The sequence below is a fragment of the Ahaetulla prasina genome, chromosome 5 (assembly GCF_028640845.1).
Source record: "Ahaetulla prasina isolate Xishuangbanna chromosome 5, ASM2864084v1, whole genome shotgun sequence".
Taxonomy (NCBI): domain Eukaryota; kingdom Metazoa; phylum Chordata; class Lepidosauria; order Squamata; family Colubridae; genus Ahaetulla; species Ahaetulla prasina.
Genome location: NC_080543.1, coordinates 1814075 through 1841489, shown reverse-complemented (window position 1 = coordinate 1841489; position 27415 = coordinate 1814075). Strand labels below are relative to the sequence as shown.

Below are 27415 nucleotides of genomic sequence, written 5' to 3'. Positions count from 1 at the left end.
TCTCACTGCCCCTCTGTTCTTCCTCTCATGACAGCATCTCTGGAGATGTTCAGTAGAACCATACGTGTAGCATCTCTTTGCAAAGTTAACTCTTTCAGCTGCTCTGCCGGCATCCTGGGCTGTTGCAGATGCTGTTTTATGCTGAACGTTCTCTCCTCCCTTTCCTGGTCTCCTGTCCAGCTGTTTCTGCTCCTTCTCCAACAACTGACCAGTCAAGTATGCCATCATTAAGTCCTGTTCCTGCATGGATTCAAGGCTGTTCACAAGAATGTCCCAAGAGCTGTCCAAGGAACTAAGCACTACATGTGTGCTTCCATATATTTAATTCCCCTTTCTTCCAGCTCGAGGAATATCTGTCTCATGCTCTGCAAATGTGTGGACACACACTGTCCTGGCTTCAGTTGTGCCTTATACAGCTGCCTAGTCAGCAAGACTTTACTGCTCACAGTTTCTCTCACATACACGCTTCATAATGCCTCCCAGCACTCTTTCACAGACTGGAGATCCCTCACGTGTATTAGCTGACTATCTTCCAATGCAATGATTATGTTGGCTTTTCATTTTTCTTCTGATCCCCATCATCCAGGACTACTGTTGGATCAGTAACAATTGTCCACAACTCTTCCCTGCGCGGGTACATCTCCATTTTCATACTCCAGGAAAGGTAATTAGACTCACTCAATCGAGTCACCAGGAAACCTCCTCCCATTACACTGATGGAGGCCATGCTGCCTGCTAACCTTGATTTCACCACTTACTCTGGTGCAAGATCACCCTGGGATATCTCTTTCACTCTAGTTACTCTCTAGTTACTATTCATTCTGGCCTTCTCTCTGGACTGGGCCCATAACCTGTCAGAGTTTAGGCAGCGTAACTAGTATTATGAGATAAACCCAGGAGCTATAACACAGTACACAGCACACAGAGCCTTTTAGTTTAAACTAACAGTGGTTTTATATACAGTGAATATAATATATAATATAATATATAATATAGGGTTGGGCCACAGGATTGGAAAAGGTCAATTTACATTCCAATTCCAAAGAAAGGCAATGCCAAAAAAGGTTCAAACTATCGCACTGTTGCACTCATTTCACATGCTAGTAAGGTTATGCTCAAAAGGTTATGCTCGATCTGTACGGTAAGTGGGAGGGGCAGATATGGCGGGGGGGGGAGGCCGTATCGAGAGTTGGGAGCACGTGTTCGATGTCTAAATGCGATCGCGTGCTCCGGCCCCCCAGCCCCCACCCGTTCCTCAGGTGGCCATGATCCTCAGAGCTTGGACCTTCGGCTGATGTTGTGTAATGCCCGGTCCGTGGTTAACAAGGCCCCCCTGATCTGCGATCTTATTCAGGCGGGGTCCGCGGACCTTATGGGCATTACGGAGACCTGGTTGGGCCCAGAGGGGGGGGTTCCCCTCGTTGAGATGTGTCCTCCAGGTTTCCGAGCATTTCATCAGCCGAGGGCCCAAGGTAGGGGTGGGGGGGTGGCGGTTGTCATTAAGGAAGATCTAGAGCCGAGGAGGCCACTGTTCCTCAGATTGCGGCTGTGAATCCCTCTATGCGGTGGGGCCATAGGAGCCAGTTGGGCTTGTTGGTCGTACCTGGCTCCTTGCTGCGTGACCACAGCCCTGCCAGAGCTGTTGGAGGTGCTTGCCGCTGTGGCGGTTGAGACCCCAGACTTATAGTTATGGGGATTTCAACCTGCCATCAGTTGGCTTGTCATCAACGGCAGCTCGGGAGTTGAGAACTTCCATGGCCTTAGACCTGACTCGAGTAAATGATGGCCCCTCGCACATGGGGAGGCACGCTGGACTGATTTATATCTCTGGTCAGTGGTTAAATGATCTGGTACTAGATGATTTAGTAACAGAACCAATGTCATGGTCCGATCATTTCTCCTTCGCCTTGACTTCCGAACCGCCATTCTCCATCGCGGGAGGCGGAACCTATCGTTGGTTCCGTCCCAGGCGCCTGATGGACCCTGAGAGGTTCTGGCGGAGCTTGGGCCTTTCCTGAGGATCTGGCCCACGGCACGACTGAGGAACTCGTCGCGGCCTGGGAACAGGCGCGGCGGGGCCTGGACCGTGTCGTGCCTTTGCGACCTCTGACCCGGCGTGGGTCTCGTCTGGCCCCTTGGTTCTCCGAGGGGCTGAGGGAGATGAAACGCCGGAGAGCGCCTAGAGAGCACCTGGAGGTCCAGTCGCTCCGAGCTGATCGGACACTAGTTGGGTCCTATTCTAGGACCTACCTAGTGGCAATGGGGAAGCGGCGTATCACGCCTCCACCCTCATTGCGTCGGCAGATAACCGCCCGGCCGCCCTGTTTGGTGACCGCTCCTCCTTCATCAGGAGGTGCGGGATGACCCTTTGCAGGGGCGTGCCGAGGAGTTTAGTGGTTATCTATACGATAAAATCGCTCAGCTCGGGACGATCTGGACCGAATTTGGGATGATCAAGCGGGGAGAGGAGGCACGTCTTGTTGAGTCTGTTTGGGATCAGTTTGATCCTGTGGCTCCGAGGCGTGGACAGGTTGTTGGGGAGGCTCCATGCCCGACATGTTTACTGGACCCGTGCCCTTCCTGGCTGGTACTGGCTACTCAGGAGGTGACACGAGGCTGGCTCAGAGGATTATCAATGCTTCTTTGTTGGAGGAGTTTTCCTGCCGCCTTGAAAGAGGCGGTGGTGAGACCCTCCTTAAGAAGCCCTCTGGACCCAGCTATTTTAAGTAACTATCGTCCGATCTCCAATCTTCGCTTTGTTGCGAAGGTTGTAGAGAGTGCTGTGGCTCGACAGCTACCCCAGTACCTGGATGAAGATGTCTATCTGGACCCGTTCCAGTCCGGTTTCCGACCCGGATACAGCACAGACGGCTTTGGTCGCATTGGTGGATGATCTCTGGAGGGCCAGGGACAGGGGTTATTCCTCTGCTCTGGTCCTGTTAGACCTCTCAGCGGCTTTTGATACCATCGACCATGGTATCCTGCTGCGCCGGTTGGAGGGATTGGGAGTGGGAGGCACCGTATATCGGTGGTTCTCCTCCTATCTCTCCGACCGGTCGCAGACGGTGTTGATGGGGGGGCAGAGGTCGACCGCGAGGGGCCTCACTTGTGGGGTCCCGCGAGTCGATCCTCTCGCCCCTGCTGTTCAACATCTATATGAAGCCGCTGGGTGAGATCATCAGTGGCTTTGGGGTGAGATACCAGCAGTACGCTGACGACACCCAGCTGTACTTTTCCACCCCGGGCCACCCCAATGAAGCTGTTGAAGTGCTGTCCCGGTGTTTGGAGGCCGTACGGGTCTGGATGGGGAGAAACAGGCTCAAGCTTAATCCCTCCAAGACGGAGTGGCTGTGGATGCCGGCATCCCGATTCAGCCAGCTGCAACGTGGCTGGCTGTTGAAGCAGTTATTGGCCCCAAAGGATAGGGTGCGCAACTTGGGTGTCCTCCTGGATGACCGGCTGTCGTTTGAAGATCATTTGACGGCCGTCTCCAGGAGGGCCTTCCACCAGGTTCGCCTGGTTCGGCAGTTGCGCCCCTTCCTTGATCGGGATGCCTTATGCACGGTCACTCATGCGCTCGTTACCTCTCGCTTGGATTATTGTAATGCTCTCTACATGGGGCTCCCCTTGAAGTGCGTCCGGAGGCTTCAGTTAGTCCAGAACGCAGCCGCGCGGGTGATAGAGGGAGCTGCACGCAGCTCCCATGTAACACCTCTCCTGCGCAGGCTGCACTGGCTACCTGTGGCCTCTCGGGTGCACTTTAAGGTGTTAGTCACGACCTTTAAGGCGCTCCATGGCTTAGGACCTGGGTACTTACGGGACCGCCTACTGCTACCACATGCCTCCCACCGACCGTACGCTCTCACAGAGAGGGACTCCTCAGGGTGCCATCCGCCAAACAATGTCGGCTGGTGGCCCCAGGACGGGCCTTCTCTGTGGGGCCCCACACTCTGGAGCGAACTCCCCGGGCTTCGCCAGATATCTGACCTTGGACATTCCGTGCATGAACTGAAAACATATCTCTTTATTCGCGCGGGGCTGGCTTGAATGAAATTTTAAACTTAAATTTTTAGCAATTTTAATGGGGTTATTGGTTTTATGGTAAATTTCTTAAATTTTTCAGGCTCATTTAATAAGTTTTTAACTGATTTTAATTTTGTATATTGTATATTGTTCTTCGTTGGTTTTATTCTGCCTGTACACCGCCCTGAGTCCTTCGGGAGAAGGGCGGTATAAAAATCAAATAAATAAATAAATAAATAAATAAATAAAATCCTACAAGCTAGGCTTCAGCAGTATGTGGATCGAGATCTACTAGAAGTACAGGCAGGATTTTGAAGAAAAGACTTGAGGAACTAGAGATTAAATTGCCAACATACACTGGATCATGCAGAAAGCTAGGGAGTTCCAGAAAAACATCTACTTCTGCTTCATTGTGTAGGAAGTTAGCACCCACCCCACTCATAGAAGAATGAAATATTTTAGAAAATATTAAAAAAGGGCAGAATATTATATTCCCTGGATAAAAAATGGAGAAACATGTTTTAAAGACAAAGCAGCTTCCTGCCTCCCACCCACCTTTGTCAATGGACCATCATCTGCAACACAATAGTACCCTCTAGCACAGTGGTTCCCAACCTTTTCTTGTTTGAGGCACAACCTTTTCTTGTTTGAGGCACCCTTGGAAAGCCTTTCAAAAGTTCCCGGCACCCTTATAAGGAAATAGATATTTAAAATCTCCGTAGCTCAAAAGTTCCCGGCACCCTCAAAAGATCTCACGGCACCCCTTAGTGCCGCGGCACACTGGTTGGGAACCACTGCTCTAGCAACAGAAACTCACCACACGGCACCTGGGAAGATTACATCAGCCAGCAAGGCTAGCTAAGACCCCCACCCCCTGGGAGTCATACAACCAATCAGGACACTGTTCCTGTGCCCCAGAAAGTTCAAAGCTCAGAGAAAGCATGAAGCCAGGGAGCGCACAGCATCTCATCCCCTTTTCTGTTCAGGAACACAAGCCATGTTATCTTGACCACCATTAAACCATCTTTCCAAGCAGCTCCATGTTTCCAGTGTCTTTATCCCCACTTGGAACAGAACCCAGATGGCATTCTTCCAACAATTGAATATGTTAAAGCCTTTGATTGTGTGGATCACAACAAAATGTGGCAAGTTCTTAAAGAGATGGGAATACCATACCCTCTTATTTGTCTCTTGAGAAAGCTATATGCAGGTCAAGAAGCAACAGTGAGAACTGGACACGGAACCATTGATTGGTTCAAAATTGGGGAAGGAGTCCATCAAGGCTGTATACTGTCGCCCTGTCTATTTAACTTATATGCAGAGCACATCATGAGAAAGGGGAATTAGATGAATCAAAAGTTGGAGTTAATATTGCTGATAGAAATATCAACAACTTCAGATATGCAGATGATACCACTCTAATGGCAGAAAGTGAAGAGGAACTAAAGAGCCTCTTGATGCGGGTGAAGAAGGAGAATGCAAAAGTTGGCTTGAGACTCAACATTAAGAAAACTAAGATCATGGCATCCAGCCCTCTCAATTCCTGGCAAATAGATGGGGAAGAAATGGAGGTAGTGACAGATTTTATTTTCCTGGGCTCCAAGGTCACTGCAGATGGGACTGCAGCCAAGAAATTAAAAGACACTTGATCCTGGGGAGGAAAGGAATGGCAAATCTAGACAGCATACTAAAAAGCAGAGACATCACCCTGCCAACAAAAGTGTGTATAGTCAAGGCTATGGTTTTCCCAGTTGCAATGAATGGCTGTGAAAATTGGACCATAAGAAAGGCTGAGTGCCAAAGAATCGAGGCCTTTGAATTCTGGTGCTGGAGAAGACTCCTGCGAGTCCCTTGGACAGCAAGGTGATCAAACAGGTCAGTCCCAGAGGATGATAGAGGACAGGAAGGCCTGGAGGAACTCTGTCCATGGGGTCACGATGAGTCAGACAAGACATCGCAACTAACAACAACAACGTATGTCCACCTGCTGCAACTCTGGATTGCTAGCAGTAATAAAGTAATAGAACAGAACTGAAATCCCAAATGAGAAACAATTACAGTAACAATTCACATACAAGGTGCCAGAGGTCTAAACAGATCCCTCTATCAGACAGAAAGACAGACATGAAACAGCTAGTGAGGGGTCCTCACTAGCCCCAAAGTTGGAGGAAAAAGCCAGGCCCTTAACACCTCAAAGGCGGCCAACAGGATTGTAGCATTTCCAGTGTCCATGGAAGAGACTGACGCCTCTGTCACCCAGGACTGAACTGGAAAGATCTCTCGAGTCCCAAGAGCAAAGAAGGACCCGCTCCAGGACGGAATCACAGCAGCAGCAGAGACCAGATTGGGGCCCCTGGAGTAGCCCTTCTACATCTCTTGCTCCTTGAAGGCCACTCTGGATTCAGAAGGTCCTTCCTCTGGACAGCTGCTGGACAGGTCAGGGTGACTGCATTCTCAGTGTTCTTCCTTGGAAGAACCAACCTGACTTTCCTGATTCAGGAAAGGGGTAATCTGGTAAGTGGTGGAGGGGAGTGGCATCAGTCCCACGCCCAGCTACCCCCCCGCCCAGTATTTTGCTCCAGTCATACCCAGGCTGGAAAGGCAGCACCAGAAACCATGGCCCTGGGACCTTCACCCTTGCTCTCCTATGCAAAAAGCTCCTTTCCAAGGCCAAAAAGCTGTGGTTGTGGCACCCTGGCTGAACCCAGGGGTCACTGGGGCCACCTTTTGGCTCTTCTTTGTCAATCCATCCAGGTGTGTTTTTTTTCCTCCATCTGTTTCTGAGAGACTGCCTGGAGGAGTCCCTGCAGGCTTTTTGGCAAGGTTGTCCAGAAGTGGTTTACCTTCCTAGGGATGAGAGAAAGGGACTGGCCCAGTGTCACCCAACTGCTCTCCTGGCCAAGAGTTGAGGATCTTTTAAGTCCCCTAGTTTCTAGCCCAGTTTCAAACCGACTTTCAAGGGTGCATTTTAGAGGAATACCCCATTTCCTTTGGACTCCTGACTGAATCTGCCCATTGGCTATTTGCTTTTAGGTGTGCTGCAACACTCACTTGGTCATTTTCACCTCTCCCACCACCAGGGTCCTTCTCCCAGTCATCCACTCAGGGCATGTGGGAATCACCTCCCCCCTTTTGGGCATTTCCTCCAGGTGGAGAGTTGTGGGGAGCCGGGGAGCTCTTGATGAGTGACATCCCTGCTTCACCCAGCTGGGAAGAGAACAGCAAGTGGGTGTGTGTGTGTAAGGAAACTCTACCTCACCTCCCCCAAGGGGTACCTTTGTTTCCTTGCTCTGGGAAAGAGAAAGAAAGCATGTCCTGGACCCACACCAAGGCTGTCACTGGAGATGTTGCCAGGGACCCCGCAGAGGGGCACAGAGATGCAACAGGTCCTCTCTGCCACAATCCTAACCAAGCAGAGGGGGGTTCCCTTTGCTTCAAGGCCGGTTTTGAGTTTTGGACTGCACAAAGGGCAGCCTGCTGTTGCTATTGTTAGACGTACATCCTGCCCTTTTTTTGTACAACTCTGCACAGCATGCCTAATGCTCCCATCTTCTATCTTCCCCACAACCAACCCCACCTGAAGCAGGACCCCAATGCTTTATAATACAAGTGCCTTATGTTTATTTGTTAGGATTATAACAAGATGTATTAGAGATAGAAGTCGACGTGTCACATAAAAGCGGAAGTATATTGCTTGGCAGAGGTGTGGTGTTGCAAGCTTTCTGTAAAGCACAGGAATATTTCTACATGCTGTTCTTTGTAACCTGTTCCAGTAACTATATGTGTTAAGAAAGGGGCATCGATAGCAACGTATGCATCAACATATGTATCCGGATGGTGTATGATAATGGTAGTCCATATATGGGCTTTTGTCTGTGACAACCAATTAGGATAACTTCTTCTTTTTCTTATGTGATATCTGTAACCAAAGGTATAAAAGATTATGCTTGAGCCTTGCTCGAGGCTCAGACCTTTGTTTTCCATGTGAGTGGAGGTCTGTGTTCTATTTGCGCAAATAATAAATTAATTCTTGTTTCTCAAATCCTTCGTGGTCTTGTCTCCTCACTTTAAGATGAAAGTTTTCTATTACACACCCACTCTCACCCTGACTGAGGGTGAGAGGGATTGGGCCAAGGTCACTCAGCTGGTTTTCTGGGGGACCCATAAGGCTCAGGAACTGATGGCCAGGCCTTACGCAAGCATCATAAGTATCCATCAGAAAGCACCTCCCAGGTCAGGGTCCGGGGTGTGTGTGTGTGAGGTTTAAATCCAGCTCATCTCCTGGTGAGGTCATTTGGGCATGGGCACTGGCATCCCCTCTGGAGATGCCTTAGTCCATTTCCACTTCCCAGCCAGGGTCCAACCTAGGAGTTCCTGATTGTCTCCCAGCCAAGCACCAATCAAGGTTGCAGGTTTCCTTAAACCAGGGTTTCCCCAAGTAGTGGGGCAGAGTGCCAACACTCTGCCAGTGGACAAGAAGTGGAGAAGGGCAAGCTGCGATCCATCCCTTGAGGGGCTGCCCAAGTGGCAGGCAGGTCCTCTGACTGGAAGGGCAGAAGAGCCTTCAGAGTGCAGAAGAAAGCAGCTGTAGGGAGCCTTTGAGGGGCACCAGAGTCAGAGGATGGCGGCAGAAGTGACCCCAGAAGGGCTGGCTCTGCTTTGGTGGCAGTAAGACTCGCATAAAGCCTTCCTGCAAGCTAAACTTTGCTGCAGGGAAAGCTCTGTTTCCTGGGCAGGGAGGCTGCACGTTGGTCTTAGGAGAGAGCAGGACACTCCCCCCCCACTTCCCAGAGGAGAAAGGGCCAGGTCTTCCAAGGCTCAGTGAGGGGACTCACAAGCAGCCGCCAGCTCTGCCCTCCCCCCATGCTTTGAATTCTGGGCTGAAGCACAAGGTGTGGTTGTGTGCTGACTGGGGAGAGGGTGGGAGGGACGGAAAGGGTGCTGGGATTTGTTGTTCGAACTGATGGGTGGCTGCAAACATCCAGTGCCATGAAAAAGAAGAAAATAAGCAACATCTGGAGGCGAAATTTTCCCTTGAAACAGGCAGGAGGAATTGCCAGTTCTCTAGTTCTCGAGACCCACTACTGTGAAAAATGCGGCTGGGGCGGGCTCTAGTCTTCTTCCACCACCGGACAAACCTCATTCGGCTGCCCAACAACTAGCGGGCAACTTATCCATTCAAACGCCGCCAACCGAAGCGAGGCGAGGCTTCACCGGACCGAAGGAGGTGTCCGAGTATGTGATTATGTGTGGCTTTTTCATCCACCCACCCTGCATCTCTGAGGGGAGCAGGCGGCGAGGGGGTACGAGTCTCGGGCTCGAGATGGGCCCCATAACAGCTCCCTGGCTCCGAGGGCGCAGACCTCCCGCCCGCTCTGCCGCCCAGCCTCGCTTCTCCGTCGAGGAGTTGAGGGGTGGGAACTGGCTGGCGGAGGAGGGGATGAAGGGGAGGGGGCGCGGCGCCACGGCGAAAGAAGGGCCGGGCAGGAGGGGAGCGGGCGAGGCAGCGCGGCTCGGGTTTCACTGGAGCCCCGCTCGCTCGTTTTCTCGTAGCTCGCTGCACGGTTCTCCCACTCAGTCCGACTTCAGCTTCTGCCCAGGCGAACAGGCATCAAGCGGTGGCGGCCTCTCCTCGTTGCGGGACTGCGTCGCCGACTATAGGAGCGCAGGCGGATGGCCAACGAAGACGATGGACGTAGGTGACCGGGATGCCCGGACGCGTCCCCAGCAATCCGCCGCTCGCTCACTTGGGTTGCCCTGCTGCTGGGCGGGAAGGGAAGCAGCGGCTGCGCCTTCCTGGGGACGGGCGGGGAGGGGTCGCGAGGGGAGCAACATCACCCTCGGGCTCTGTTCCCACCCCGGCTCCTTCGGCCTCGGCCATTCCGGCAGCCTAATTCTTCCCTGCCGTCGGGTCCTGTCATCGGAAGCGCAGTGCCGATCGCACTGGCCCCGCCAGGGACTGGCAGGCGAGCGGGGGGCTCACGTTTCACAGGCCCGCCTGGAATCGCCCCGCCCGCTCGCGTTCGCCTCCCGCTTCCCCCCCCCCCGCGATCGGCGCTGGCCAAATTGGAAGCAGCTGTGGCGCTGGGCGCCTCCACGCCTGCTGCAGCTGAGGTCACGCCTGGCCTCCCCCTCGGGCCGGCGGCGGCGGCAGGCAGGGCGGGGGGAAGTACGGGCGCCGGGGCTCCCGCCCGCCATTTGCCCGCCCGACGGAGAGGAGAGGCGCGCGCCGACGCCAGGTCGGGTACCCAAAGCTGCGGCCAGAACTTCATCCAAAAGGAAAGCAGCGCTCTTTGCCCTCAGCCGGCTGTTCTCGGCTGCCGTGGTCTGGCCGAGGAGGAGTCGTGGTTCCGCGGGTGGGGGCTTCGCAGGACTCCCCGAGCAAGACGGACTCGCTGCTGCGGCTGGACGGGGAAGAGTGCGGGCGCGCGAAGGCTCGCGGCCGGTGGTGGGGTGAGGACCGAGACGCGCCGCCCGATCTAGCCCGGGTGTACACCGGCGACAGGCACGAGCTCCTGGCGAGACTGCCAGAGGGAGCCGGCTCGTCTCCTGCCTGCGATGGCCGCGCGTGCCTGCTCTGCCGTGCGCCCTCCCCGGCCGCGCCGCCGAGGCAGGAGGGGCGCGTCTTCCATGGGCCGGAGCCTCCGATAGTTAGCCGGCCAACTATGAGCTCAGGCGCGCGGCTCTCGACGGGCAGACCGCTAAGCCAGTTTTGCCCGGACTGTGAGCCGCGGCGGGGCCTCCGCGCGGGAGGATGGGGGTAGCCCCTGCTCCTGGGGCCGCAGCCAGCTCCCCTCCCCTCCCTCGCGGCCCTGCAGTGAGAGAGCGCGACGGCAGGGGGAGCGAGCGGTGGGCCGGAGCCAGGGAGCCGCAGACAAAGGGAGAGAGGGGAGCGCGCGCGAGCGCGAGCGCAAGAAAAGCCGAAACAAAGAGGGTCGTGGCCACGCTCGGCCGCCCGCCTACTGACGGGTTTTGCGCGCTCGCCGGAGTCTGGGCTGGCCGGCGCGGCCTGGTGGTCCTTCGCAGCTGCGAGAATTCCTGCTCCGTGGCTTCCCGCAGTCTGGCAGGCAGCAGCCCTGGGGAACGAGGGGGTCTCCCTCTCCACGTTCGCTGTCCGGGACGAGCCGCCCTAAGGACCTACTGCCCTGCGGCTGGAGCGCAAGGCGTGCGTGCGTGCGTACAGGCAGTCCGTCCGTCCCCCCCGCCGCCCCCCCGCTCAGCGCCACCTTTGGGTCATCTGGGAGAGGAGGGGAACAGAGTGCTACCTGAAACAGATCCTGGCTCTATCCGGACCAACAAGGCTCTTCAGGGTAATTAACTCCCTGCTGAGAAAAAGGGATCCCAAGCAGCTCCCCCTCCTCTCCCTCACCGATCTACAGATCTTCCCTAAGTAGGTGCCAGTCCTGGCAGATTAATTGCCTCGATCAGAGTGGAGATATCAGGAAGGGATTGGGGGATACAGGGGTGATGAATGGGGAGGGTGCTCCCCCATGTCCCAGCAGCCCATCAGTTCTTAACTCATTTGCTGTGCCCTTCCAAGTGCTGTCAGTCTCTTGGTTCGCATTGCCCCCCCCCAACTCTGGTTCTGACCAGCTTTTTTTGCACCCCTGCAGGATTAAGGTGCCTGTCCCACCAAGTGGGCCCTGCAGTTCTTCCCAGGCACCCTCTAAAGGAGCTCCAGGGGGCAGCTGAAGATGGGGCCACTTGCCCTAGTTTTGCTACTGCTGCTGCCACTTCTTGGGGGCCGTTGCACAGCAGTGCCAGGGACTCTGGACTTGCATGTTGATGAGGAGATGCCCGCAGGCACCATCATTGGGGACATCAGTGCAGGCCTGCCCACAGGCACCACCAGCTATATGTACTTCATTTCTGCCCAGGAGGGCAGCGGTGTTGCCACAGATCTTGAGATTGATGAGAACACGGGCATCATCAAGACAGCAGGGGTGCTGGACCACGAAAGCCGCGACCACTACAGTTTTATTGCTGTCACCCCAGATGGTGCCACAGTGGAAGTCAACATCCAGGTCAATGATATCAATGACCACGCCCCCATCTTTCCTAAACAACGGGCTGCTCTCTTCATCCCGGAACACACACACACCGGCAGTCACTTCCCTTTGGATCCTGCCTTTGACGCAGACAGCAACCTGCTCAGTACTCAGGGCTACGCAATCAAGGCTGGAAATGTGGACCAGACTTTCCAGCTGGAGACACGCCGCGGACCCAACGGGGTCTTGCACCCGGAGCTGGTAGTGAGCAGCATTCTAGACCGTGAAGTCCGGTCCGCCTTCACCTTGCTTCTTGAGGCCTATGATGGTGGATCCCCCCCAAGGAGCTCCCAAATGACTTTGGAGGTGTCTGTCCAAGATATTAACGACAATGTGCCAGCCTTCAACCAGAGCCGCTACCATACGCTGATCCCAGAAAACTTGCTCCCTGGCAGCAGCATCCTCCAGGTCTTTGCCTGGGATGCCGACGAGGGAGACAATGGGGCAGTGGTGTATGAGATCAACCGTCGGCAGAGCGACCCAGAGCAGTTTTTCACCATCGATGCGTCCACGGGAGTAATCAAGCTCAACAAGGGGCTGGACTACGAACTCCGGAAAGTGCATGAGCTGGTGGTGCAGGCCCGGGACAAGGCCATCCACCCAGAAGTTTCCACCACCTTCGTTACAATCCAGGTTCGGGATTACAATGACAACCAGCCCACCATGACAATTATCTTCCTCAGTGAGGATGGCTCCCCACGCATCTCTGAAGGAGCTCAGCCAGGCCAGTTTGTGGCCCGCATTTCTGTCTCTGACCCTGACTACGGAGAATATGCCAATGTCAACGTCTCCTTGGAGGGGGGCGAGGGGAAATTTGCTCTCACAACCAAAGACAATATCATCTACTTGATCTGTGTGGATCAAATGTTGGACCGCGAGGAACGGGATTCTTACGAGCTACGAGTCACAGCCACAGATGCTGGAACTCCACCTCTGCGGGCTGAGTCGGCTTTCGTGCTGCAGGTGATGGATATCAATGACAATCCTCCTCTCTTCGATGCCCAGGAGTACGAACAGAGCGTCCCTGAGGTGGTTTACCCAGGCAGCTTTGTCCTGCAAGTGACTGCCCGTGACAAAGACCAAGGGCCCAACGGGGAGATCCGCTATAGTATCTTGCACAGCCACCACTCCCACTCCCACTGGTTTGCCATTGACCCGGCCACTGGCATTGTCACCACTGCGTCTGCCTTGGATTATGAGACCGACCCGCAGCCTCGGCTGACTGTGCTGGCCACTGACCGTGGCAAGCCCCCCCTCTCTTCTACCACAGTGGTCCTTGTCAACCTGCAGGACATCAATGATAATGAGCCTGTCTTTGAAAGTAACTTCTACAATATTTCCTTGAAGGAGAACGTGTCCCCTGGCACCTGCTTCCTCCAGGTGAGCAAAGATCAGGATGCAATTAGAAGCGATCCATCTTGGGGAAAAGTGTGGCTTTCTCGGGCAGGAGGGATGTCTTGGGTAGTAAAAGCAGCTTCTCACCACGTGGCTTCTGCCTTTGCTGGTGCATGCAGAGGTGAACTCTAGATGCTGTTTCTGAAGCCCACACTCATGCACCCTCTGCTTAGCACCTCTGGACTACTTTGGGCTGCTGGTTCTCATTGGTTGAGATTCCCTGGCCATTTCTCAGCTTCCTAGGAGCCACCACTCCCAAACATTGGTTATATAAACCTTGTTTTAGACAATAGAGGACTACTGTGCTTTGGGAGCAGTGGAAAAGTCATTGTGTTAAATTCATTGCCAGCAGATGTGGTGGCCACTACTCAGATGGTCTACAACTGAGGCCAGACCCAGTGGGAGCGAGGGCTTATAGCATTGAGGCTGCTGGTCTTAAGACAGCAGGATCTAAAGGCTGTGGGTGGGGACATGACAATGGAGAAAGACTCCCTGCCCTCTGCCTCTGGTTCTGTCAGGGCAGCCCAAGCAGCCTGGGACCCTCCTGCCAGTCCTTGCTGGTGGAAAGGGCCACAGTAAGGAAATCTTGTTCCTACAGACTCAGCAGCACATCAGTGTTGTATCCTCCAGCCTTTGGGGCACTGTTGATGCATGCATAATCATCCCGTCATCCATCTTTGATCACAATTGTTTTAGTTTTCGAGATTTGGCTGGCTTCTTGGCAGTGCCGTTCTGTGTTGATTTTCACAGTTAGTTAGAATTTATTAATTTTAACTTTCTTTGGTCTTCCTCAGTTTTATCTTTTTATTTTCTAATTACAGAGTGTACCATGTGTTTCTTTTGTTTCCTTTGCTTTGTACCCAAGAAGAATATAAGCCTGGCCCCAATCCTGCGCTTTTCAGAGTCAAATCTCTGGAGCTCTTCTCTTCTCTTCTCTTCTCTTCTCTTCTCTTCTCTTCTCTTCTCTTCTCTTCCCTTCCCTTCCCTTCCCTTTCCTTTCCTTTCCCCCTCCCTTCTCCCTCCCTCTCCATCTCCTCCCCTTTCCTCTCTCTTTTCTCCTCTCCTCTCCCAGTCTGCAGCACTCACTCTGTCCCACACGCTTATTCCCCCTTCTTGAGGGATTCCTTCTGCCTCAGGAGTGTACTTGTTACAGGAAGGACCTTTTGGCTTTCCTGTGTAAATCCCTCTCCAGTTCCTTGTTCGGCAGAGACCCAGCTACAACTGATCACCAGTGGTGTGGGATAAACCCCAGACATGAGTGTTGTTGAGCCCATTTATCTTGGCTTAAATGCCATAGTCGGGTGTTTGCTACTACTAGAATCCCTTCCCCAAGTTGGGCTCAAGTTAGAAAGGCACGGTGGTACAAAGCCTAGCGAAGTTGGCTCCTGAACTGAATCTGCAAACAGCTGTAACCCAGGATTTTCTTTAACGAGCCAGTGTCATTTCTGCAGATGACAAAGCAGAACTTGGTTTCTTCATCCAATCGTTTGGTCCAGGAGGGCTCCAGCAAATTACAGCAAATAAAGGATGAGTTTCCTTCAGCATTTGTGGGAACCTTTTTCCTTTCAAGGTTTTTTTTTTATTTGAGAGGAGATTAAGGTATCTGTATGTTTTGTGGAGTGTGCTTTTGGGGTATGCCACATGAATGGCATTTTTGTAGCGTGTGCATACGCTTTTCTAATGATAGAATATTCTCCGTGAAGAGCACCTTCCACAGCGATAATACAACCCAGAATGTGGTTGATGGCCGAGAACGGCATCTACCTGAGAAAGCAAGCAGGGCCGTGTGGGAGAACATGTGGCCCCAAACAAACCTTTGGCAGCCCTGCAGCTCCCCAAAATTGTATTGTCAAGATGCCCAGATATCAACAACAGCAGAACCAGTGAGTGATCAGGAATGCTGGAAGAAGGCTGGGAAGGGCAGCACTGCTCTTAGGGACAAATGGACCATCCCTGTTTCCTATTCCCAGGCTTAAATTCCTCTCAAATCCTAAAATTAATACTCAAGGGTCAAAAACAATTTGGTAACATTCCTGAAGTCTTGTTGGGGCCTCCCTACTGATTGGGAAGCTCCCCTATGAGACACTGTCCACCCTGTTTGCTGTCCCTCTGTAGATGAAGCTTCCTCCCTGCAGCTTCCCCAGCGAGATGGGGGGCGCAGAAAGCCTGCACTGGCCTTTCCCAGCCAACTTTCCTCCAATGAGCAACCTGGTTTGGGGGGGAGGGGGAGAGAAAGGAGACCCTCTTTGCAGTGCTTAGAAGTATCAAAGCCAAGATGGGGCTGCAAAACGAATTTGCGTTAGGAATTTCCTAAATTGCAGTAGGAAGTAGCCACATTTGCCAAATACTCCCTCAGAAAGTGCACCCGTGTCAAAGAGGCACCACAACAGCATGCCTGTGCCCACTCTGAAGCCCCTTGCCACACCCAGTGCCTCCTGAATAAAAGTGATGGCATGACTCTTGTGCCAGGCCAAGGAAGGCCCAGCTTTTGTTGAAAGAGGCACTGACCGGTAGACCCTGGAACATCCCTGGGCCCTGAAGACCCATAAAACTCCCAAAACCGGCCAGACAACCAAACAGAGGACTCCAAAAAAGGACAGTCCAAAGAGCAACCAAAATTTCCAGCCCCTCCCACCCAAGCATCCTCTGGCTGAGTTTGCGTAGCGTCCGTCTCCGCCCCCCCCCCCCGGCTCCCATATTCGAACCATTATTTCAAAAGGAGGTGTTTGTGCTCCCTGATTTGGTCTCTTCATTAATTTAAATTTATTTAGTTATCCAGTTTACGGTCTACAGCCAGCCATCACAGTGAATGACTCTGGGTGGTGAACAGAATTAAAATAGAGTAAAAGCAGTAATGAACATTATACAACTTAAAACACAGGCAGCTGAGAAACAACCCAAATAACTGCTCCAAAGGTGCTTTTTCAAGAGGCAACTAGACACTGATTTTTTTTTAAGATGTTTCGCTTCTCATCCAAGAAGCTTCTTCAGCTCTGACTGGATAGTTGGGAATGGAAGGATTTATACTCCTTGACAGAGAGTGGTCACCAGCTGTCCGCAAGGAGTATAAATCCTTTCATTCCCCACCATCCACTCAGAGCTGAAGAAGCTTCTTGGATGAAAAGCGAAACGTCTTCAAAAGAAAAACCAGAAAGTCCAGTTGCCTCTTGAAAAAGCACCTTTAGGACAACCATGACCTGGATGACTGAGAATCTCCACAGACAATCCAAATAACTTGCACAACCAAGAAGCACTTTAGAAAGAGGACAGTCTCCAATTCATCTGCCTGTGGCGGCTTCTGACTGCTTTGGTGAGAGTCCTGTTGCTGTGGTGCCACAGGGTATAGGGATCATGGTGCCAGGGTACGAGGGTTGTGGTGCCAGGGTAGGGGGTTTGTGCCAGGTTAGTGAGCTTGTGGTGCCAGGGTATGAAGGCCGAGCCCAGGAGGGGATTGCATTAAGAGTTGTGCTGCTAATCCGTCCTCTGTTTGCTGAATGAAACGGGTTCCCTTGCAGAGAGTTTGGATCTGGTCAGATCTGGGCCTCCTCCTCCTCCTCTTTGGTGTTGCTTCTGGTCTGGAGGCCTTCAGGCACACAGCTGGCTGCTGCAAGGGAGGCCTCTCCAGCTCCAGCACCAACTCTGCTGCTGCTGCTTTCATTTCTCCCAGGGCAGCTTCTTTTCCTGACCCAGCCGTGCAGGCCATCCGCTTCCTGGCTGACCCCAAAGGCCAACATCCTGAAGCTGGAAACCAGCCCTTCCTGAAATAGCCCAGCTGTTTTTAGCCACTGTGTGGCATCTGTGCCAGGCCCAAGGAGGGCAGCTGCCTGAGAGGCTGAGCAGGGAGCTTGCGTGGGTTTGTTGACCACACTGGCGCCAGTGCTCCCACTGCTCTCGAGCCTGAACCAAAGCCAGATGTGGAGCTGTGGCTTTTGCACATCTGTAGAGTGGGGCCTCTTGGGCAGCCTGCCATTCGAAGCCTCGGGGATGGGGTGGGCCAGGCCAGCAGGCAAGGTAGGAATCGCTGCTGGAGAAAAAGCTGCACAAACTTTTGGTAAAACAAATCTGTTTTGGGCTGGTTATTGCAGACAGTAATTGGGAGCCTGTCGCTCTTGCCGAACTAAAAGAAGTGGCAGGAAATCCGGGGTGGGGGGCAGGAGATGTGCTGAGCTTGGAAAGGAAGGGCTCCCCTCAGAGCAATCAGTTCAAATGATTTCCGTAGGTTTCACTGCTATTAAAAAATTGAAAGATCCTGAGTGTCCTGCCAGAGGCTACTCTGGAAGCTGAAAAACATCTTGTTGTTCCCCCAGGACCACGAAAGTTGATGGGATGGCAGCCGAAGCTGAGAACTATTTACCAGCATGCCTACAGAAAAATTTGGGGAGTTTTAAAAATTATGTGTCCAATGAAAATGAAAAAAGGAAAATAATATTTGGTTCAGCTTACCTGTTTTTACAGTCACATAGGCGCAGTAGGTCAACTTTTCTCTGGCTTCCCCCTGCTGGGAGCATAAACGCCCTGCCCTCCATGCACAGCACAGCCTTGGGGTGGGGGTGGGGGTGTTCTGATGTAAGGGCAGCTCCAAGTCCTTCAAGTTGGAGTGAAGTTGGACTTAAGTTGTGAGTGCCAAAGGTCGCTTCTGGATGATGGCCTTCCCCTACAATTAGGCCTTGAAACCCTAAAAGGGCCCCCTTTCCCAAGAGAGACTTAACCAGCGGCCCTTGCAGGGGGGGCATGACTTAGTGAGATGGGGAGTCCGGTCTGGGCCCTCCAAAGTTTATGAACGTGTGGCAAAAGTGGGGTGAGCTTGGGCTCCACTGACAGGATGGCCTCTATCCCAAATCTCCCGCCGGGGTGGAGGATGGGTGGGCTCCAGCCCAGGGGTGAAATTTAACAGGTTCTGACAGGTTCTGGAGAACCGGTAGTGGAAATTTTGAGTAGTTTGGAGAACCAGCAGATACCACCTCTGGCTGGCCCCAGAGTGGGGTGGAATGGAGATTTTGCAGTATCCTTCCCCCAAGAGTGGAGAGGGAATGGGGATTTTGCAGTATCCTTCCCCTGGAGTAGGGTGGAAATGGAGATTTTGCAGTATCCTTCCCCTGCCACGCCCACCAAGCCATGCCCACAAAACCAACAGTAAAAAAAATTGAATTCCACCACTGCTCCAGCCTCTTTTTTACCAGATCAAAGCAGGTCTGCCCTGCTTTGCCCACAGAAGAGGTCCCCATCCCTCCTACACCCCCCCTTGAGCAGAGACGCATGCTTCTTCAGGCTGCATGCTTTGTTCTTTTTAAGCAGACAGGAAGTCCTTCCACTGAACTTTTTTGGGAGGCTATCTCTTCTTGGGGATCAACTTGTATAGGGTTTTCTGGTGGTCTCCCATTCCAGAACTAGCTGCATCAGGCCAGCTTCTTTCTTTAAGACAAAAATCAGCCGGGGGGTGGGGGCGGCTGTTCGCTGCAAACTCACTGTCCCATTTCTATCTAGCACCCCTTTCCATAGCTGCCTTCCTGTCCGCTGACCACAGCTCTTCCTCTTCGTGATGGGCAGAAACTCACTCCCAGCCCACCCAGTGGAATCAATGTGGGTAGAAAATGAGCGGGAAGGCCAGAGTGGGGGGATGAGGGGGCAGAGCAGTATCAGCAGCCTGGCCATGAGTGAGCGGACTGGTTGAGCCTCTCACTCCTCGGATGCTGGATGCTTCCCAGAGTTCCTGGCACCTGATCGCTTCCAGATGATCTGGACCCTGTGGGAAAAAGGGTGTGGTGTCCCTATTAGCAAAGCCCCTTGCAATAATCTGCCTGGCTGCTGGCAGCCTGAAGGTTCTCACTGAAGGAGCCCCTCCTCTTCTAGTTGACTCAATATTGGAGCAGAGAGGAAAACTCCCCCTCCCCCATGGCCCCACTCCATTGCAAGGTGTGTGTGTATGAACAGAGCCTGTCCTGGCTTGGGAGAAATCCTCCAGCATCTGATTGTTGTCCCAGCAGAACCCAGGGAGCCTGGGGGTGGGGGGGTGCAGCAAGGGTCACTTAGCAAGGTGGAGCTGACCCTTGGCATCTTCCCATCTGGTGGGTCAGTGAGGTGCTTCTGCTTTTGCCACAGATCACGGCCACTGATGCAGACAGTGGTTCCTTGGGAAGCATCTCTTATGCCCTGGGCACAGGGCTCGGCAGCCTGGTTCCTTCTGCATTCCTTCTTGGTGAAAAGACCGGCCAGCTCTGCACCGCACAAGGCCTGGACCGGGACGAGGGGCCTTCTTCCTATGACTTCACAGTCACAGCTGTTGATGGGGTGAGCAGCCACAAGGAGTTGAGCAGCCTCTGAAAGGCATTCTAGGCTCAGGGGGGACCCCCTCAGCAAAAGGCTTTGCTGGGTACTAGAAACGGGGTGTATAGAGGGTCCCTCAGAAACCGTAAAAGCTGCCAGCCATTTCAGCACTTTTGCAGTGCCAAGGCAAAAGGCATCAGCCGGCGCCTCATCAGAGGCCTCTGGAGAGTGCCTGTTCCTTAGGCTGGGTAGCCACTAGTGCGGCCAAGAGCATTGCTTCTCTTGGCAGCTCTTTCACAGGGTCTTCCCTCTCTCCCAGGGTGGTCTCAGCTCCACGGCCTACGTGAAAGTCTTTTTGGAAGACGTCAATGACAACGCACCAGCATTCTACCCCCTTGAGTACGCTGCCAGCATCAGCACCCAAAGCCAGCCGGGTTCTGCCATTCTGCGAGTCACTGCCCATGATAAGGATGACGGCCTGCACGGCAGAGTGGCCTACCGCATTGCCAATGGCAACATGCTGACCGTTTTTGCCATCAACCCTGATACTGGTACCGCATGGCAGGGAGGGGGACCTCTTGCTGGTTCTCTAGCATGATGGGCTGCAAATCCTTCTCGCAAGGGAGTCTGGATCCTGTCCCATCCTTACAGCTTAGCTTCCTCCATTGTACAGGTGTCATTTCGTTGCGGAGGCCTCTCACTGGCAAGGCCAACCTGTTGGTGCAGCTGGAGGTAGAGGCTGAAGATGGAGGAGGGCTGGCAGCCCAGCCGACTGCTCAGGTCAACATCAGCATCGTGGCAGGCATTGTCTCCCCTCCGAGCTTTGAGCGGGTCCAGTATTACTTTACAGTCCCAGAGGATACCCGGCCGGGTAGCAGTGTTGGATCCATCCATGCATACAATGCTCAAGGTACTGCTTCCACACCTTGCTTAGTGACCTTATGTAGCTCTTTCCCAGAGTATGGGTTGGGGGGGGTCCGTTGAGGAATCAGGAAGCTCCCACTCAGTTTACTAAATCTCATAGTAGTGCGATGGACCTGGAAGACAGGGGCTCCTGGCTGTTGCTCCCTTCCCCTATTTCCAATCCCATCTCTGACTTAAGCGGCTCTCTCTGTGGCAGAGTCCTGCCTGGCACAGGCTTCCAGAGGGAAGTGCACCTGAGTTGCTCCTTGAGTTTAATGTATGCGCTCAGTGCCATGTCTGTTCAGATGTGGTCCAGGTTAGTTCCCAAAGACGTCCCAAAGGAAAGGAAAAAGCACTGTGACTGTGAGGGTCCCTTTCAGGCAGGGTGGGAGGGAGGGAGAGAGAGAGATCGAGGGCGGGATGTAGAGAGTTTGGGCATTGAGATCTTAGTTCAGTGGTGGTCCTGTTCATCTCTCCAGGCCAAACGGACAGTGTGTTTTACTCCATTTCTGCGGGGGACCCTCAGGGCCACTTCTCCATTGACCCCAGCTCAGGACAGCTGCACACCAACCTGGCCCTGGACCATGAGGCACAGTCCATTCTGACCCTGGAGGTCCAGGCCCGCAGCGGTTCCCCACCCGCGTACAGCAGTGCCCGGGTGCAGATCACTGTCTCTGACATCAATGACAATCCCCCCCACTTCCCCTCATCCTCTGACTCTGTGTCGCTGCCAGAGGGGGCAGCTCTGGGCACCATTGTCTACACTGTGCAGGCCGAAGATCCAGACAGCGGAGCCAACGGACAAGTGCACTTTGAGCTGGCCTCCCGTGGAATGCCTGCCTTCGGCGTGGAACGTCTGTCAGGGAAGGTGCGGCTGATGGGGGCCCTTCATCAGGAGAGCCTCAGCCCTTACAAGCTGCTCATTCTGGCGCAAGATGGAGGGACCCCACGGCTCAGTGCCACATTCACTCTCCTAGTCCATGTGCAGGCTGAAGACCAGCTGGGGCCCCTCTTTGATACTCTCACCTACCGAGTGGAAGTACGGGAGGGAGTTCCAGTGGGCACCCATTTTTTGCAAGTGAGAGCCCTGGCCAGGGAGCACAATGCCTTCCTTGCCTACCATCTGCGTGCAGATGGTGATGCCACCAGCTTTGGGATTGCGCCTGACACAGGGTGGCTGCATGTGCGCCGGACTCTTGACCGGGAGGTGCAAGAGCTGTATGTGCTGACTGTCTTGGCTGTAGTTGGAGAGGGCGAAGGGCGCCAGACAGGGACCAGCACTGTCCGGGTCACTGTCACAGATGAGAATGACAACAGTCCTCGTCTGAGTGAGGAGCGCTACTTCTTCACAGTGGTGGAGAACCGGCCCGCTGGCAGCAGTGTGGGCCGAGTGATAGCCACCGACTGGGATGCTGGGTCCAACAGCCGCCTGACCTTCCGCCTGGTGCCACACGAGGGCCATTTCCTCATTCACACCCAGACTGGTGAGAGGGTTCTGGGGGAGGGGGGGAGAACAAAGCCTGGATGTTCCCACTGAGGAGCGTCTGTGTGTAAGTGAGGCCTTCCTGCACAAGCACCACCAGCCTGAAGGATTCTGTCTGCCTGCTTTGTTTGCAGGCGAGTTGAGCATTCGGAAAAGCCTTGACCGGGAGCAGCAAAGCAGCTATCAGTTGCAAGTCCTCGTACAAGATGGGGGAACGCCGCCCCGCAGCACCACAGGCACAATCTACGTCACTGTGCTGGATGAGAACGACAATGCGCCAGCCTTTCTGCATGTGGCCGAGGGACGTGAGCTTCTTCTGCAGGTCAGGAGGCTGAGTGGGTCATCTCTGAGCAGGGGGCTCAGACTCTCTCGGGGATGGAGAGGGAGCTCTGGCAGTCGGGATGGGTGCCAAACAAAGCCATACTAGCTTCTTTGAAGAGCAGGTGGGCTTCCTTGCACATCAACATACCAGGTTTCTGAGCATGCAGAGCTGGGAAACTGCCTTAGTGGCCAGGAGGGCATGAAGAGGAGTGAATGGTCAGTTCTGGCTCCCCACTTACTGGGTTTCTGTCCATCAGGTTCTGGAAGATAAGCCAGCTGGGCTGCTGGTGGCTGCACTGCAGGCCAAGGACCCAGATAAGGGTGAGAATGGAACCGTCTTCTACAAGCTGTCAGGTGAGGAGCCCTAGTGAGCCTCTCATCTCAAGCAGTCTTCCCCACCACTGCTAGCCTGCAAGCATTGGGCCAGCCTCTGGGCGATGGAACCGGAATTAAGGGAACCAATTCCTGCTCCCTCATCATAGCCTTTTCTGCTTCACCCTTGGTGAAGATCCGCTTGGGCGGGCATGAGGCAGGTGGATCAATCTCAATCTGGAAGTAGGGGAAGCACCTCCCTGTGGATGAGGGAGGGCCTGCAGGTGGCCCTGGGGGTGGAAAGCTTCCTATTGGCTGTCTGGAAATTTGGTCCAAGTGATGGGCAGGGAGGGTCAGATAAGATGTGGCCTCTCCCGGCAGAGCCCTCCTTCCAGGACCAAGAGATGATTAGTCATCAACCAGTCTCCTCGCTCCCTTCCCTTCAGTCCCCTTCTCAGAAAGATGAGGGGTGAAGGAAGGAGTTTTGGAATTGCAGCTCTAGCGATTGGGAAGCCAACAGACCTGATCCTGGTTGTCAGCAGTGAAGGCTCTGGCCATCATGCACAGGAAGTGGTTTTTAATGAAAGACCCCCTTTTTAAATCAAACCTCCCAAAATAAAATGTTTATGATCAGAAGGAAAATACAGGAAAACAAGGAAGGCAGCAATTGTGCACACGAAAGGCAGCCAGCATGTCTCTGCTCTCATTGCTTCCTCTCTTCTTGGCCTGATCCTGACTGGGGGAACTTGTGGAGGACCAGGCAGAAGCATCTCTGGCTCTTGCTTTGCCCACCAGGCCTGGCTGGACTCCACTACCCAATGACCCAGGGCTCAGAGGCCACTTTGGGTCCTTGTACTCAAAGATAGAGATGGGGTGAGGTGAGCAGGGGGACACAGAAGGAATACCCATTCAAGCCTCTCTCTCCATGTGGCCCCAGTTCCTATAGGACGCTTGGCTGACCTATCCTATTCCCTCCCCCTCCCAAGAATTGAGGTTTGTCAGAACTCGTGGGGTGTGCAGTCCACTGGCGAAAAGGTGTGCAAGGCCCTTTCACAGGGCAGGCCGTGCTGACCATTAGGAGAGGTCAGCCAGAGCTCTTGCTGCAAAAGTTGTACGCAAAAGGGAGAGCTGTAAGAGGAAAGTATGGAGAGTGAAAATTCAGAACTGAAGCACTGTAAAACATTACAAAATCCCTATTACAGTCTCTATTACAACCGCACGAATGAGCCCTTCATAAGACAGCAGGGCTGGCCGCAGTCTCCTTCCTCTCCTCAGAGGAGCTCTTCCAGAGTAGGCATCACAGGAAAAATGGTCCTTCCACATGCTGCCCCGGGAGGCCCTTTGCACGGTCACTCACGCCCTTGTGACGTCTCGCCTGGATTACTGCAACGCTCTCTACATGGGGCTTCCCTTGAAGGGCATCCGGAGGCTGCAGTTAGTTCAGAATGCGGCTGCTGGTGATAGAGGAGCCCTCGTGGCTCCCGTGATAACACCCATCCTGCGCAGGCTGCACTGGCTACCTGTGGCCTTCCGGGTGCGCTTCAAGGTTTTGGTGACCATCTTTAAAGCGCTCCATGGCATAGGGCCGGGTTATCTACGGGACCGCCTACTGCGACCAGATACCTCTCACCGACCCGTGCGCTCTCACAGAGAGGGACTCCTCAGGGTGCCGTCAGCTAGGCAGTGTCGGTTGGCGACGCCCAGGGGAAGGGCCTTCTCTGTGGGGGCTCCCACCCTCTGGAACGAACTCCCCCCAGGACTCCGTCAACTTCCTGACCTTCGAACCTTCCGTCGCGAGCTCAAGACACATTTATTCATCTGTGCAGGACTGGCTTAGATTTTTAAATTTAGAGGGGTTTTAAATTGATTTTAATATTTATATTTGATACTTATATTTCTATTTTTAATAATTCGGGCGCTAGAATAAGTTTTTTAAGGATTATTTTAATTTGTATATTGATATTGATGTTTTATATGCCTGTAAACCGCCCTGAGTCCTTTGGGAGATAGGGCGGTATATAAATTCGAATAAACTAAACTAAACTAAACTAAACTAAAAGGCACAGAGGGCACAGAGGCACACTGGCAGCCAGCATCCAAGGTGGCCTCGTAGCTGAGCTGCTCCTTTGGCTTCTCTGGAGCCTCCCAGGGAAAGCATTGCTGTGTTCGTGAGATGCAGACGATGGCCATGTTTGCCCTGTACAAGAAAAGGGAAAGCCGGTGATCCTTTCGGTCTGGCCCTTTGAAGACCCCTTCTGGTTCAAGTGGGCTTTCATGGAGCTGGGTCTCGGACACGTCCGCTTAGTCTCACCCTCCTGAGGGAGAGGCCAGGGCCAGCCATTCTTTCCCTCCTTGGCTTCTCCAGGTGGCCACATTTCCTTCCTTCCCTGGCAGGTGCCTGGGCAGAACATTTCTCCCTGCATGAGTCTACGGGAGAGCTGCGCACAGCCAACCCCTTGCAGCAAGCTGACCAGGGAGAATATCTGTTCACTGTCACTGCAAGTGACCGAGGTGCCACTCGCAGGAGTACGGCTGCCACGCTACGCATTCAGGTACATGCAGAGCTTCTGGGGAACCTGCTAGCCCTCAGCTCCTTGCTTGGAAGTTTCTCCTCCTCCTCCCCTAATGCTGTTACTCTCCCTCCCTCCATAGGTGGTCTCTTCCAGCCATGTTCTCCCCCGCCCTGAAACAACTGTGCTGACTTTCTATGCCATGGAGGACCTGCCACCTGGCTCCAGCATTGGCTCGGTGGCTCCCCTGGAACTACCCCCCCATGGGCAAGTAACTTACATGCTGGTGGGGGGCAACAATGGAGATGGTTTCTTTGTCGTGGACACCAGCACGGGCGAAATCTACTTGGCGCAAGAGCTGGACTATGAAGCAGAGAGGCGGCATACCTTGCATGTGAGTGTGGAAGACTCATGGCACGGTTACCCCAGCCAGCACCTGCTCCTGGTTGAGATCCACGTGCAGGACAGCAATGACCACAGCCCCACCTGGCCCCAGGACCCCATCACAGTGGTGGTGTCGGAGAGCGCTACGCCGGACCTTGCCCTCTTCACTTTCCAGGCTCTGGATGGTGACGGGCCCGGTCCCAACAGCCAGCTGCGCTATAGCCTCCTGCGGCAGGACATCCTGCACCCCATCTTCCAGCTGGATGCCGTCACGGGGGAGCTGAGCCTGCAGGCCCCTCTGGACCGAGAGAGCCAGTCCGCCTTCCTGCTGGCTGTCATGGCCACAGACCAAGCCCGCAATGTCAGCCAGCGCCACTCGGCCGCTGTGACCACTCACATCTTCATCATGGACGAAAATGACAATGCACCTGAGTTCCTTTCTCCACCAAGAGTCAATGTTCCCGAGGATCAGCCAACAGGCTTTTTGGTGCTGCAGGTGGTGGCCAGAGACCGGGATATGGGCGAGAATGGGCGAGTCAGTTACTTGTTGCGAGCAGGGAACCCTGATGGCCGATTTCACCTCAATCCCAGCACAGGTAGGCAGCAGAAGTGGGCAGAAAAGGTGGAGCATGTATTCCCCAGGGTTGTTCTCAAGTATCAGCCTTTAGGCAAATGGTCCATGCCAGTGTGGAGTTCTCACCTTTGAGAACAGCCTGCCAGCCATGAGAGCTATTGGGAAACCACCTCAACTTCTCCAAGATTACCTCAGTGCATCCAGAACATAATTATGCCCTCACCAGGTGAACTGTCCTTCCCCAGCATGTTGGCCAGTTCAGTGCTTACAGTCTTGAGCTCATTGCCAGGTGCTGGTAAGGGCTGCCAAGGGATATGCCAGCCAAGGCCCTTTCTGCTGTCAGTCTCCCTCCATCTGCCTGCCTCCCGTGGCACAACTTCTGCCCAGATGTGCAGAACAGCTGCCTTGCTTTGTTCCCTTTTGCTCTTCAGGGGCATTGTCCATTGTGCGGGGTCTGGACCGGGAAGAAGTATCTCAATATAATTTGACCGTGATGGCCACAGACCACGGATCCCCACGGCACTCCACCACACAGCTCCTGTTAGTGCAGGTGCTAGATGTGAACGATGAAACGCCAACCTTTGAAAAGAGCGTCTATGAAGGCCAGGTGTCTGAAAACCTTCCCGCTGGCGTTCCAGTGCTGCAACTCCATGCCACTGACCAGGACCTGGGTAAGAGTCTCATCTGCCCTGAGAGATGGGAAAGGCTTAAAGACCGTGGCCAGGCAGCAGAGCCACTTTCCTTGCCCAGTTGGGGCCTTGGCCCCAAGCCTCTGATACGCCCCTGGGGGAGGCTGTAGGGACACCTGCTGCCCAGGGAACCTCCTTCAGTTGGACAGCCACAACATCCAAAGCAAAGTGTCGGTTAGGTCTTGAGCCTATCAGCATCTGTAACAGGGTTCCCTTGTGCTCCCCATGGGGAGACTGAGCAATCCAGTGAGAAGATCCATCCTCCAGTGACTGATAAGGCTTTCCTTCTCCTTCCCCACCGAACTCCCTGCAAGGCCTAAGTCCAGATACAGAGACTGGTCCTCCAGAGGGACAGAAGTCTTTTGGGCATACGGTCTTGAATGGTCTCGGCTTAAATGGGAAACACAAAAGGCCAAGTCATGAATCTTGGCAAAGACCCTTCCCACCTCTGAAAAGGGTTGGTGGTCCTCCTTGCCTTGCAGTCAGCTGATCAGTGTAGTAGTGAATCG

The 27415-nt window shown here is 53.8% G+C and overlaps 2 protein-coding genes across 9 annotated transcripts in view; one reads left to right on the top strand and one right to left on the bottom strand.

Annotated features, from left to right (window-relative positions):
* LOC131199224 (uncharacterized) overlaps positions 1-27415 on the bottom strand; it is a 108902-nt gene that overhangs the window by 37683 nt on the left and 43804 nt on the right. The window lies entirely within an intron of this gene.
* DCHS1 (dachsous cadherin-related 1) overlaps positions 8910-27415 on the top strand; it is a 48681-nt gene continuing 30175 nt past the window's right edge. The window contains exons 1-12 of one of the 8 annotated variants that reach the window (XM_058184728.1): positions 8910-9258; positions 9577-9718; positions 11637-13451; positions 19566-19754; positions 20050-20281; positions 20404-20640; positions 21113-22117; positions 22251-22438; positions 22695-22791; positions 25144-25301; positions 25402-26239; positions 26649-26888. In XM_058184728.1, coding sequence (XP_058040711.1) covers positions 11718-13451; positions 19566-19754; positions 20050-20281; positions 20404-20640; positions 21113-22117; positions 22251-22438; positions 22695-22791; positions 25144-25301; positions 25402-26239; positions 26649-26888 — 4918 coding nt within the window. In that variant the 5' untranslated portion in view covers positions 8910-9258; positions 9577-9718; positions 11637-11717. Of the gene's footprint in view, positions 9259-9456; positions 9723-10107; positions 10477-10905; positions 11334-11636; positions 13452-19565; positions 19755-20049; positions 20282-20403; positions 20641-21112; positions 22118-22250; positions 22439-22694; positions 22792-25143; positions 25302-25401; positions 26240-26648; positions 26889-27415 lie in introns of those variants that run through there. The other 7 variants (XM_058184729.1, XM_058184730.1, XM_058184731.1 and 4 more) reach the window with 7 other exon arrangements.